This window comes from Nomascus leucogenys, chromosome 21, assembly GCF_006542625.1.
Source record: "Nomascus leucogenys isolate Asia chromosome 21, Asia_NLE_v1, whole genome shotgun sequence".
Taxonomy (NCBI): Eukaryota; Metazoa; Chordata; class Mammalia; order Primates; family Hylobatidae; genus Nomascus; species Nomascus leucogenys.
The window spans coordinates 508,699-523,978 of NC_044401.1; the positions used below are offsets into that span (position 1 = coordinate 508,699).

The window sequence follows — 15,280 nt, forward strand, 5'->3', positions numbered from 1 at the left end:
AAAGAGGGACTCCTCCCTAACTCATTTTATGAGGCCAGCTTCATCCTGACACCAAAACCTGGCAGAGACACAACAAAAAAGGAAAATTTCAGGCCAATATCCCTGATGAATATCAATGTGAAAATCTTCAATAAAATACTGACAAACCAAGTCCAGCAGCACATCAAAAAGCTTATCCACCACAATCAAGTCGGCTTCATCCCTGGGAAGCAGGGCTGGTTCAACATATGCAAATCAATAAACATAATCCATCACATAAACAGAACAAATGACAAAAACCACATGATTATCTCAATAGATGCAGAAAAGGCCTTTGACAAAATTCAACACCCTTTCATGCTAAAAACACTCAATAAACTAGGTACTGATGGAACGCGTCTCAAAATAGTAAGAGCTATTTATGACAAACCCACAGCCAATATACTGAATGGGCAAAAACTGGAAGCATTCCCTTTGAAAACTGGCACATGACAAGGATGCCCTCTCTCACCACTCCTATTCAACATAGTATTGGAAGTTCTAGCCAGGGCAATCAGGCAAGCAAAAGAAATATAGGGTATTCAAATAGGAAGAGAGGAAATCAAATTGTCTTTGTTTGCAGATGACATGATTGTATATTTAGAAAACCCCATAGTCTCAGCCCAAAGTCTCCTTAAGCTGATAAACAACTTCAGCAAAGCCTCAGAATACAAAATCAATGTGCAAAAATTACAAGCATTCCTAGACACCAATAATAGGCAAACAGCCAAATCATGAGTGAACTCCCATTCACCGTTGCTACTAAGAGAATAAAATACCTAGGAATACAGCTTAACAAGGGATGTGAAGGACCTCTTCGAGGAGAGCTACAAACCACTGCTCAAGGAAATAAGAAAGGACACAAACAAACGGAAAAACATTCCATGCTCATGGATAGGATGAATCAATATCGTGAAAATGGCCATACTGCCCAAAGTAATTTGTAGATTCAATGCCATCCCCATCAAGCTACCATTGGCATTCTTCACAGAATTAGAAAAAAACTACTTTAAATTTCATATAGAACCAAAAAAGACCCACAGAGCCAAGAAAATCCTAAGCAAAAAGAACAAAGCTGGAGGCACCATGCTACCTGACTTCAAACTATACTACAAGGCTACAGTAACGAAAACACCATGGTACTGGTAACAAAACAGATATACAGACCAATGGAACACAACAGAGGCCTCAGAAATAACACCACACATCTACAACCATCTGATCTTTGACAAACCTGACTAAAACAAGTAATAAGGAAAGGATTCTCTATGTAATAAATGGTGTTGGGAAAACCGGCTAGCCACATCCTGAAAACTGAAACTGGACCCCTTCCTTACACCTTATACAAAGATTAACTCAAGATGGATTAAAGACTTAAACGTAAGACCTAAAACCATAAAAACTCTAGAAGAAAATCTAGGCAATACCATTCAGGACATAGGCATGGGCAAAGACTTTATGACTAAACCACCAAAAGCAATGGCAACAAAAGACAAAATTGACAAACGGGATCTAATTAAACTAAAGAGACTCTGCACAGCAAAAGAAACTATCATCAGAGTGAACTGGCAACCTACAGAATGGGAGAACATTTTTTGCAATCTATCCATCTGACAAAGGCTAATATCCAGAATCTACAAAGAACTTAAACAAATTTACAAGAAAAAAAAACCCCATCAGAAAGTGGGCAAACGATATGAACAGACACTCCTTAAAAGAAGACATTTATGTAACCAACAAACATATGAAAAACAGCTCATCATCACTGGTCATTAGAGAAATGCAAAGCAAAACCACAATGAGATACCATCTCACGCCAGTTAGAATGGCTATGATTAAAAAGTCAGGAAACAACAGATGCCAGAGACGATTTGGAGAAATAGGAACACTTTTACACTGTTGGTGGAAGTGTAAATTAGTTCAGCCATTGTGGAAGAGAGTGTGGCGATTCCTCAAGGATCTAGAATCAGAAATACCATTTGACCCAGCCATCCCATTACTGGATATATACCCAAAGGATTAGAAATTATTCTACTATAAAGACACATGCACATGTATGTTTATTGCAGCACTGTTCACAGTAGCAAAGACTTGCAACCAACCCAAATGCCCATCAACGATACACTGGATAAAGTAAATGTGGCACATGTATACCATGGAATACTATGCAGCCATAGAAAAGGATTAGTTCATGTCTTTTGCAGGGACATGGATGAAGCTGGAAACCATGATTCTCAGCAAACTAACACAAGAACAGAAAACCAAACACCGCATATTCTCACCCATAAGTGGGAGTTGAACAATGAGAACACATCGACACAGGGAGGGGAAAATCACACACTGGTCCTGTTGGGGGATGGGAGTGTAGGGGAGGGATAGCATTATGAGAAATACCTAATGTAGATGATGGATTGATGAGTGCAGCAAACCACCATGGCACGTGTATACCTATGTAATAAACCTGCACTTTCTGCACATGTATCCCAAAACTTAAAGTATAATAAAAAAATTTAAAAAAAACAATAACAACAAAAAACATAAATAAAAGAGCAAGGTGTTATGCTACTTGGGAGACACAAAACAATATCATGAGTCAGGCTATAGTGTGTATTTGGAAGATAGAGAGAGTGATTGAGAGAATGAGAGATAGAAAAAAGAGAAAAAAGAATAAAAAAATTCTTTATTATTATACCAAATTATTGATATATTTTCTAAAGAAATAAATGTTATAAAAAATAGAAATGCAAAAGTTAAGTTTAAGAAAGAGAACTAAAATAGAATGGTTAATCAAATTGCAGAATATTCATTAAATAGAATACTACATAACCATGAAAATAAATAAACTACAGCTAAATGCAACATGGATGAAACTCATAAATACAGTGCTGAGCAAAGGAATCCAAAAGCAAAGAACTATATACATATTATTCCATTTTTACATGTGTCAAAAACAGGCAAAATTAATCTATAGAACTGGAAATTAGGATACCTGGGGGTAAGTGACTGGAAGGTAACATAGGGGAGTTTCTATGATTCTAGTAATTTTCTGTATCTTGATTTAGGTGTTTGTTACACAATGGCAAAGTTATTTCAAGGTGTACACTTAAGATTTAAATAGTTTCCTGATGATTCAGTAAAATTTACCCACAAACAAAAAATAGGGAAAGTCTATATAAAGAGTGATCCTTTAGAATATACTATAAAGAGGGAAAAAAGCAAGACACAAAACTGTATAACATGCTACATTAACATGTAGCATTAATTTTGCCTGTTTTTTGACGCATATAAAAATGGAATAATATATAGGTAGTTGTTTGCTTTTGGCTTCTTTTGCTCAGCACTGTATTTATGAGTTTCATCCATGTTGCATTTAGCTGTAGTTTATTTATTTTCATTGTTATGTAGCATGTTATGCAGTTTTGTGTCTTGCTTTCTTCCATCTTTATAATGTACTCTAAAGATCTTCCTAATTTGTTTAACAGTATATTGGGTGTATATAAAATATATATAAATATATATGTATATTTTGTCTTGCTTTTTTCCCTCTTTATATTATAAAGACCTTGCTAATTTGTTTAAAGGTCTTGCTAATTTGTTTAACAAAAAAATATGATATTTTCTCTATATATGGTATATGTAAAAATACATGATTTTCTATTTGGCTTATGTACATATAAAAAAGAAAATTATGTTACATATTATATTTGCTTATATATGTACATAATGAATGTCTACAAAGAAACAATAAATTAATTACACTGTTTAGCTCTGCTGAAGGGAAGTAAGTAAATGTCCAGGGGACAGGAATAGAAGAAAGATCGTTTATTGTATATACTGTTGTACCTTTTGAATGTCAAACCAAGTAAATATATTAGTTATGCAACACTTTGAAAAGAATCAAAGCCAGTTCAAATTGCCTTTATAAAATAATATTTTAAATGTGGGTTATAAATTGGGTCTGCAAAAGCCAATTCAGATGGATCCAGTTTGCCAGAGATTTCATAAATTATGGAGTTTTCAACAAAATATTGCTTCCTTCCAGTTTAACTAATATTTTTCAGAAATCCTCTGATAATAAGTAGCAGAACACTAGAGTAAGAAAAATTAAATATACATAATAAGTACAGATAATTTAAGGGTCTGTATATCATAGCCTACATTTGAATTTCACTCAAAAGCCATATAAAACAACTCTATGCTTTTGCCAGTATTACATAAATTTATGATTGTGATAGCAGGGACTGCTATGCCTAAAATATGAATGTTTTATTTTATTCATTACTCAGATCATGCATTACAAAAATCAAGACATTTTTTCTTCCTTATTTAGGTTTAAAATTGTATTTGTAAGAAGTCCAAGGATCATCCACCAGAAACAGAATATATAAGCCTTACCAGATGCAACGGTTCATACTTGTAATCCTAATACTTTGTAAGGCCAAGGCAAGAGGATAGCTTGAGCCCAGTAGCTCAAGTCTAGCCTAGGCAACACAGTGGGACCCCAGGCCAAGCACAGTGGCTCACGCCTCTAATCCCAGCACTTTGGGAGGCTAAGGTGGGAGGATTGCTTGAGCCCAGGAATTTGAAACCAGCCTGGGCAACATGAAGAGACTCTGTCTCTATAAAAAAAAAAAAAAAAAAGATTAAAAATTAGCCAGGCATCATAGTGCACACCTATGGTCCAGCTAACCAGAAGGCTAAGGTGAGAGGACTGCTTGAGCCCAGGAATTTGAAACCAGCCTGGGCAACATGGAGAGAATCTGTCTCTACAAAAAAAAAAGAAAAAAAAATATTAACATTAGCCAGGCATCATAGTGCACACCTCAGGAGGCTAAGGTGGTAGGACTGCTGGAGCCCAGGAATTCAAGGCTGTAGTGAGCCATGCTCATGCTACTGTACTCCAGCCTAGGTGACAGAGTGAGACCCTGTCTCAAAAAAAGCATAGTAAGAAACCATCTCTACTTTAAAAAAAAAAAAAATAGCTGAGTGTGGTAGCACATGCCCACAGTCCCAGTACTTAAGGAGGCTGAGGAGGGAGGACTGCTTGAGCCCAGGAGTTTGAGGCTGCAGTGAGCTATGACCACACCATTGCACTCCAGCATGGGAGACAGAGCAGGACCCTGTCTCCAATAATAATACTCCAATAATAGTAAAAATAATAATAAAAGCCTATTACTTAACAATCTAAGGCTGGTTTCTGCCTTCAAAAATTGTAAGACTAAAGACTGTAGGTGCCCTAATAAAATAAGCTAAAATTTATAGTATAAATTCTATAAACTGAAACACATTTAGCATAAACATAAGAATACTTAGAAAATTTACAAAATTAAATGGCTAATATCAGATGTTTTGGAGACTGTCCCAAAAGATGCTTGGTTAAATTCTCTTATATGACCTGAACCTCCCATTCACCATACTTTGATAGATAATTTTATCTCCTCCAATAAGTTATGATCGTAATGAATATTCTCATGTTACATGACAATATGTATGTATCTTTCTTAAGAGATAAATATCACATTTATCTTTAATGTAAGCATTAAAACATTTTCAAAGTTCCTGTGATTGAAACATCTCAAATCTGTCAGCTTGCTCTTTTATGTTTCTACCAATTAATCTAACTCAGTTGAGATAATAAAATTACAATTGGAAATCATCACCCCTAATCAATTCTTCCTCCCAAAAAGGCCATAAAAGGGGCCAGAACATTTCCTTCAACATTCCAATTGTGAGGGGAAATAAAAACACCTGTCCATCCACATAAAAGTATAGTCAGATCTACTCAAGGTGTTAGAAGAAAAATCTTACCAGCAGAGAGAAAGATAAAATCAATATGGTAATCTACATAGGTAAAATAGTATAACAACTCTTGACTGATCTTAAAATTTTTCAATATCCTTGAAATTTCTGCTACATTACTTATTTTAAAATAAAATAACCAAAATTAAGACTAAAGAAATAAGTCCTATCTAGTTTCAACAAATGTCTAAAATATAAATTCCCTTCCTCATAAAAAAAAAAAAAAAAGACTAAGTTTAGAGATTTGGGGTGAGATAGCTGACTAGAAGTGGCTAATGAGCACCACTCTCATGGAAAGAAGAAACAGTGGTGAATGGATACTAGCTCTTCAACCAGAAAATCCAGGTGGAAACATGGGGATTTATCAGGGAAACAGCATCACCCACAGTGAACAGAGAAGAGCAAGACAGGACAACTGCCCACCCAGAAGTGGCATGGAGCCAGGGGAGTCCTCGCATCACAGGGAACAGTGAGTGAGTGAGAGTCCCCAGGGGTTCACACTTCTGTCATGGACCTTTGCATCCTTGGACTCAGGATCAGGAGATTTCTCATGATCCCCGCAACCAGGGCTTCCAGACAAACATGCAAAGAGTTATGTGGAGTCTGGGCAGAGCCATCACTCAGGTAGTCACAGACTCCAGGAGTATTGGATCCCCAGGCACCTCAACAACAGCAGCTGCAGCTCTAGCAATGGAGGAGGCCAGGCTTCCTCACACGTCCCCAGGAAAGGGGCTGAATCCATGCGGCTGAAGAGTAACAAGGCCCAGTAGGCCTTATCCCGCAAGGTGCTACAGGCCTCGTCTCTGCAGCACCTTGCAGGATAAGGCCCATGGGCCTGGGACACTAGTGGGACCACCACAGCTCTACCAGAATTCTCGGACCAGGAGCAGCTCTGTGCTTCTCTGGGACAAGCTCCCAGAGGGAGAGGCAGACCACATCCACAACCCTCCCTCCTGTTTGCCCTCAGGCTGGGGAGTGTATGCAGTGATTAGGGGCAATCGTAGACACCCAGTACAAGGCAGCCACCTTAAGGAAAAGTAGCCAGATTGTTTTCCACATGAGCCCCCACCCCTGCTACTTCTCACTGAGCAAGGCCTCCTGACCTAGAACCTCAACCACCCCACACTGGGCTCTTAGGCCACTACCAGTTCTCCACTTCCCTGGGACAGAGCTCTCAGTGGGAGAGGCAGGCCGCCATGTTTGTTGCCCTACAACCTTCCCCACTGATGCCCTCAAGATCAGGAGGGTACACAGTGATTAGGGACTACCATGAACCCCTAGCACAGTGCAGCCACCTTACAGAAAAGCAGCAGACTGTTTTATATCTGGGTCCCCAACCCTGCTTTGCTTCTCTGGGCAGTGTCTCCCTACCGGGGTCTCCAGCCACCCCCTACCTAGGCTCTCAGGCTAGTAGTGGCTCTGTGTTTTTCTGGGACAGAGCTCACAGAAGGAGCAAGCAGGCCACCATTTTTGCTGCCCTGTGGCCCTTGCTCCTGTTGCCCTTGGGATTGAGAGGAAGTATAGTGGTTGGGGACCAATACAAACCTCTAGCACAACACAGCCACTTTATGGAAAAGCAGCCAGACTTGTCCACATGCCTCCACTACTCTTCACTAGGCAGTGCCTCTTGACCTGGGCTCCCAGCACCTGTAGTCCCAGCTACTCAGGAGGCTGAGGCAGGAGAATTGCTTGAACCAGGGAGGCGGAGGTTGCAGTGAGCCAAGATTGTGCCACTGCACTCCAGCCTCGGCAATAGAGCGAGATTCCGTCTTAAAAAAAAAAAAGACTCAAACTGACCTGATAGAATGGAAAACATACTACAAGAATTTCATAATGTAATTGCAAGTGTTAACAGAAGAATAGACCAAATTCAGGAAAGAATCAGAGCTCAATGACTGGTTCTCTGAACTAACTCAGTCAGAGAAAGAAAATGAACAAAACACTCAAAAAATAAAGGATTATGTAAAGAGACCAAATCTACAATTCACTGGTATCCCTGAAAGGGATAAGGAGAGAGCAAGCAATTTGGAAAATATATTTCAGAATATCACCCAAGAAAACGTCCCCAGCCTCACTAGAGAGGCCAAAATGCAAATTCAGGAAATGCAGAGAACCAACGTGAGATGCTACACGAAAAGACGGCCAAGACACATAATTAGATTCTCCAAGGCTGAAATAAAAGGGAAAAAGTGAAAGGCAGCTGGAGAGAAGGGGCAAGTCACCTACAAAGGAAACCCCATCAGGCTAACAGAGGACCTTTCAATAGAAACCTTACAAGCCAGAAGAAATTGGGAGTCTATATTCAGCCTTATTAAATAAAACAATTTCCAAGCAAGAATTTCATATCCAGCCAAACTAAGCTTCATAAACCTAGGAGAAATTAGATCCTTTCCAGATAAGGAAATGCTAAGGGAATTTATGACCACCAGACCTGCCTTACAAGAGGTCCTGAAAGGAGTGTTAAATATGGAAAGCAAAGACTCTTATAAGCTACTACAAAAACACACTTAGGTATACAAACTGTTGACTCTATAAAGCAACCACACAAACAAGTCTGCACAATAGCCAGCTAGAAACATGATGAAAGGATCAAATTCATACACATAAATATTAAACTTGAATGTAAATGGGCTAAATGCTCCAATTAAAAGGCACAGGGTGGCAAGCTGTATAAAGAAGCAGGACTGAATGGTATGCTGTCTTTAAGAGACCCATCTCACATGTAATGACACCCATAGGCTCAACGTAAAGGGATAGAGGAAAATCTACCAAGCAAATGGCAATCAGAAAAAAGCAGGGGTTGCTATTCTAATTTCAGACAAAACATACTTTAAGCTAACAAAGATCAAAAAAGACAAGGAAGGACATTACATAATGGTAAAGGGTTCAATTCAACAAAAATACCTAACTCTCCTAAATATATATGCACCCAACACAGGAGCACCCAGATTCATAAAGTGAGTTCTTAGAGACCTACGAAGAGACTTAGATTCCCACACAATAATAGTGGGAGACTTCAACACCCTACTGACAGTTTTTAGATAGACTATCCAGTCAGAAAATTAACAAAGATTTTCAGGATCTAAACTTAACACTTGACCAAATGGAACTATTAGACCTCTACAAAATGCCCTACCCAAAAGGAACAGAATATACCGTCTTCTCATCTGCACATAGCACATACTCTAAAATCAACCACACAATTGGACATAAAACAATCCTCAGAAAATCTAAAAAAAAATGAAACCATACCAACCACACTCTCAGGCCATAATGCAATAAAAATAAAAATAAAATTCAATACTAAGAAAATCGCTTAAAACCATACAATTGGATGGAAATTAAACAACCTGGTCCTGAATGACTTTTGGGTAAACAATGAAATTGTGGCAGACATCAAGAAATTCTCTGGAACTACTGAGAACCAAGAAAACATACCAGAATCTCTAGGACACAACTAAAGTAGTGCTAAAAGAAAAGTTTATAGTGCTAAAGGTCCACATCAAAAATTCATAAAATCTCAAATTAGCAACCTAACATTACACCTAGAGGAACTAGAGAAACAATACAAAACAAGCCCAAAGCTAGCAAAAGACAAGAAATAACTAAAATCAGAGCTGAAATGAAGGAAACTAAGAGGCAAAAAAACATACAAAAGATCAATGAGTACAAGAGTTGGTTTTTTGACATAAGAAATATGACAGACCACTAGCTAGGCTAATAAAGAGAAAAAGAGAGAAGATCCAAAACAAGACATTACCACCAACCCCACAGAAATATAAAAAACCCTCAGAGACTGCTATGAACACCTCAATGCACATAGACTAGAAAACCTAAAAGAAATGAATACATTCCTGGAAACATACAAACTCCCAAGATTGAGCCAGGGAGAAACTGAATCCCTGGACAGACCAATAAAGAGTTCCAAAATTAAATCAGTAATAAAAAGCCTACCAACCATAAAGGACCCAGGACAAGAATGATTCACAGCCAAATTCCACCAGATGCATAAAGAATAGCTTGTACCATTCTAACTGAAACTACTCCAAAAAGTTGAGGAGGAGGAACTCCTCTCCAACTCATTCTATGAGGCCAGCTTCATCCTGATACCAAAACCTGGCAGAAATACAACAAAAAAATCTTCAGGCCAATATCCTTTGATGAACACAGATGTAAAAATCTCAACAAAATACTAGCAAACTGAATCCTGCAGCACGTGAAAAAGCTAATCAACCACACTCAAGCAGGCTTTATCCCGGGATGCAAGGTTGGTTCAATAATCACAAATAAATAAATGCAATCTACTATATAAACAGAACTGAAAACAAAAACCACGCGACTATCTCAACAGATGCAGAAAAGACTTCTGGTACAATTCGATGTCCTTCATGTTAAAAATCCTCAACAAACTAGACATTAAAGGAACATATTTCAAAATAACAAGAGCCATCTATGACAAACTCACAGCCAACATCATACTGAATGGGCAAAAGCTGGAAGCATTCCCCTTGAAAACCAAAACAAGACAAGGATGCCATCTCTCACCATTCCTAGTCAACATAGACTGGAAGTCCTAGGCAGAGCAATCATGCAAGAGAAAGAAATAAAAGGCCTGTAAATAGTAATAGGAAAAAAGGAAGTCAAACTATCTCTCTTTGAGGATAATATGAGTCTACACATAGAAAACCCCATAATCTCAGCCCAAAAGCTCCTTAAGCTAATAAACATTGCATTAGTAGGTGACTGGATCTGTATCAATTATGCATTTTCTACAAAAAAAGAAACCACTATGAAAGTAAGCATAAACATTAAATTATTTCTAGCTGTTGAGATTATGAGGGGAAAAGCCTGTCAAGTTAACAAAAACTTGCTCAGGAAATAATTTTGTTGTACATTAAGAAATTGTTTAATTCATAGGTTCTTACCGTTCCCGGTTAAATTTAAGAGAATGGAGAATGGCTGGCCTTTTTTGTCTAAGGTTCCACAAATGAAGTGTATCATCTGAACTTGCACTGACCAAGGCACCCTAGAACAAAAAGAAGATAAAGTAATTGTGTGATTTACTTAATTTAGGGTTTTTATGAAGCACAAACAAGCTAATTTACTCAATTTTTACTACCTGAAGAGTTACTTGTGTTAACTCAGAAATATAAGGAAGGATAGGTGCATAAACTTCAATCAGGAAGGGTAAGAATGCTGAAAGTAGAAGAGGCAAATGACCCACTGCATTTCGACGGTCAGGGAGACTAGCTTAAGGAATATTTATTTACCAATAGAGATGATTAATTATTACAGCATTGTTATGACCATTAAAGGTTTTTCTTTGGGAAAAAATAGTTTAGGGATGTTTTTTGTTTCTACTATTTACACATATACTATATAGCCTTACAGAGAAGAAAATATTCAATGCAGTCTTACAAAATTGAATACAGGTCATATAAAAATTTTCCTTTGCAAGAATTTTCTGTATATTTGGGAAGTGTATATTCTTCCTAAAAAGTATATTTGGTATAATTTAATTTGCTTCTTATAGTCCAAGAAGCTTCATCAATTATAAAGGAAGATATCCATAATAAAAGAAAACATTTCTCCAACTAGAATTTAGTATAACTATAAAATTATACTAAGATTCCTTTTATACAGCACCACCAAATACAAATGAATCCTATTTCGCATACAATAGGATATTTTCTACCTCTTAATGTGGCAGAAAGCATATGGACAGATAATAACTGTATGACTTTGTATATATGCTTAAACTATTTATTTGACTGGGTTAAATCAGATCATTTAAAAATGTTAGAATTTTTACCATAATGACAGTTGACCAGCTGAAAATGTTGATGCTTACCCATTAACAGATCCTAAAACCAGAGCATTAAATGTGTTCTCTAAGAGTGATCTTTCAGAACCTTAGTTGTCCTGAGATACCTAAAAGGCTTTTTATATTTTCCAAAGTACTTTGTTAGAAGTAATCTCTCATAGTTTACAGTTTCTATCACAGATATCCCATTTAGATACTAGGAAGAACTATATTGAAATTGCTAGCATTTATTTCTTCTTTATGAATTAGAAGAGAGAAGATAGGAATCTAAATGCCCTTCTATAATAATTTCTAAGCCAAAAAAATGCTCATGTATCCTATGATGGGTCTCTTTATATTGGGTACGTGTGATTTTAGTCTCAGAGAAGAATGGCTTTATAAAAATAGAAAAAATCAAAGATCATATCCATGAAAATATTTATAAATTTGTACGATTTGCATATTAATATCTAATTACATACATACATGTTCAAAGATGTATATATTGATATATACATCTTAACATGAACTCAGGTAATTTCCTGCCATGAAATAGGAGGTATTCTCTATAAGCCTTGAGAATTTTTGTGTTTGCTTGCCTGTTTTATTTGTATACTGTACATATGCTTCCTATAAACAAACTAGAAATTTATTAGGATTCTTTGGAAGCATTTGATGAGTTACACATGAATTTTTGAGATACAGTGTACTGGTCTCATTTCTCAGAGAGGTGGAAGTTCACCTGAGATGGGGTGAGGATAGAACATGATATGTAACAACAATAAAACATTCTCTACAAGAGATAGTTACATGCTATACAGAAGATATAACATGCCAAAGGCAATGTTATTAAAGTAGCATATATTCAATAATATCTTAGTGTAATACCTAAATAATTCTAGTGAGGAACTCAGTATTCCTTTTTTGTTTGTTTGTTTGTTTTTGAGATGGAGTCTCGCTCTGTCACCAGGCTGGAGTGCAGTGGTGCGATCTTAGCTCACTGCAACCTCTGCCTCCCAGGTTTAAGCAATTGTCCTGCCTCAGCCTCCCAAGTAGCTGAGACTACAGGTGTGCGCCACCGCATCCAACTAATTTTTGTATTTTTAGTAGAGACAGGGTTTCACCATGTTGGCCAGGATGGTCTTGATCCTCGTGATCCACCCGCCTTAACTTCCCAAAGTGCTAGGATTACAGGCATGAGCCACAGTGCCTGGCCAGTATTCTTAATTCTGTGATAAAACTGAGATGTGACTTATCATCGGAGGGAAGTGAATGGTACCACTAAGCATAATAGCACCAACAGAGACAGACACATGAAAGTAAGCACAACAGCAGAGTGTCTAGGTTCGTTTATAAAAACAAAGTGAACCTACCAAAAGCACTATAAAGATCTGTGAAAATGTTTAAAACTAAGAATAGAAAAACCAGTCAGGTCAGGAACTGGGAAGTTTGGGAAAAGACAGAAGCTTTGTGTGAGGTACATAGGGCGAGTAGTTCAGGATAAATGACGTGAACAAGGCAAGGAGGTTGAAGGCTTGTCTTTATTTATTCTTAGTTTTGTACCACAGGGGAAAACTTAGGACCTGGAAGACAAATCTCAAAGGATCAGACCCAGTACAAATCACACGGAAACAAATTATGCCTGTAGGTATACAGCCGTGCAGAAAGCAAAAAGCTGAGATCCCTCAACAAGGAACTACAGAGTAGCACTGAGACCTCGAGAAGCCTGACATTCTAGATAATAATGAGCAGTTATTACAATGAAATATTTTTCAAATGTTTTCTTTACCTTCCTTTCTCATTTCAGTACCCCATAGCAAGTGTGCCTACATGGTGAAATATGTCAATAAAGAGGATCTCATAGTCTTCTGAGAAAGATTTTGAGCCAAGGGAAATGAAAAGTGAACATTTGCCAATATCTTTCTTGCCTTGGGTCATCTCTGATATGAAGTTCTATGAGATATTTTACCCACATTTATAATTGTAAGTTCTTAGGAAGATAAACAGATATAGATATATGCAAATATATGCAGACACTGAATGAAAGATCATTGTCATGCCATGAGAAAATAACCAAACTTTTTTTTCCAAGGCACTGAGTTCAATCTTCTAAGTGCCTGCATTTGGCATGGCATAAACTTTTAAAGCATTTTTGCATTGACTGGCTCACTTAATATAAAAGAAGCTCTAGAAGACTCTAATTTCCACGATAAAAATCTGATTTAAGAAAGCCTAAAGTAGCCTTCTACTAATGATATATCTGCAACCTCTCTGAGCTTCATAAATACATATTTTGTTTTTAGAGAGTTCCTCATCACCATAATTTTATAAAAATGTAGATACAGTAGAGAGCTAATTTCCATAATAACTATGGACACAAAAATAAACGCCAATGCATGTCTATTCCAACAAATGTATTTGGAGATATATACAGATAAAAGGGCCCATAGGTATATAAGCAAAAAGATCATTTCAGGGAAGATAAAGATAAAATATGAAGTTAGGCCTTGATTACAAAATTTAAGTTGGTGGGAAGTGAATGGATAGAAAAAAATTAATGGCCAGTGAAACAATCAAAAGACATTAGGATTTTTTTTAATTTAAATAATTAAACTAAATTATGCTACATAGTAACAATAACAGAATATGGTATATACAATCTTTTTTCTTTAAAATTTAATAAATTAACCAATACAGGAGTACAATCTTTTGTGAAAAATGTAATCAGAAGTAATATTGCATGCATATCATTTAGAATCACAGTATTTAAAAGATTACATCAACTGATTCACTGTGTAGTGGGGGAATGTGTGATTTAAGTAGTCAAAAAATAACCCTTACCTCATTGATCAAAAATTGGAGCTGTAGGACAGCTGCACCACTTTCATGTTGGCAATAGCAATCAACACCAGGTCTCCCGAGTCTAATATAATAAAAGTCAAGGATTCTAACATTTTAATTAGCACAAATATTAATGAGCAAAGAAACTAACTTATTTATCAACAGATGTTTTGCTATTTAGTTTCCCTTATTTTTATAAATAGTTGAAAAATCTTACTCTTAGTAGATGTAAATTAAATTGTATAGCTCAGATGTTTAATAGTCCAACAATTTGAAAAAAAGAATGACAATAAGGAATTTGAAAGATAGCAGCTTTTTCCATGAAGTTAAACAAGAATTGGGAATCTAGATATACCTCATTTCATTTAAGATTTTTTAATTGATTAAACACTATTTTCACTATAATAAATTCAAAGTGAGTCAATAATTTGGTATCATTAAATCATAAGATGAGTTTAAAAAGACACAGGTAAATATGTTGATAATCTTGACATATAAAACATCTTCTAAGCATAATTTAAAACCCAGGGATCATAAAGAAATAGACTGATATATTTGATAAATAAAAGTATAAAATATCTACATAGAAAAACATGATAAATAAGGTAAAAAAAACAAGAAAACTGGAAAATAAATGGTAACAAGTCATCTACACTATGCTACATAACATATAGGTAAGAGAGAGAGAAAAAAAGGAAGGAGGAGGAATGGAGGTAAAAAAAAAAGAATGAGAAAACACCATATAACAAAATTTACTTACATATTCTATACCAAATGATCTGATATATATGTATATTTACTTATCATTTGTTTGCCTGC

The 15,280-nt window shown here is 36.4% G+C and overlaps 1 protein-coding gene across 3 annotated transcripts in view; it reads right to left on the reverse strand.

The window, feature by feature from the left end:
• The window catches only part of STXBP5L (syntaxin binding protein 5 like), a 509,439-nt gene that overhangs the window by 389,503 nt on the left and 104,656 nt on the right, over nt 1-15,280 (reverse strand). For all 3 annotated transcript variants that reach the window (XM_012501087.2, XM_030802184.1, XM_030802185.1), the window contains exons 4-5: nt 14,462-14,543; nt 10,743-10,843 (exon numbers count right to left, since the gene is read on the reverse strand). In XM_012501087.2, the coding sequence (XP_012356541.1) occupies nt 10,743-10,843; nt 14,462-14,543 (183 nt within the window). The remainder of the gene's footprint in view (nt 1-10,742; nt 10,844-14,461; nt 14,544-15,280) is intronic.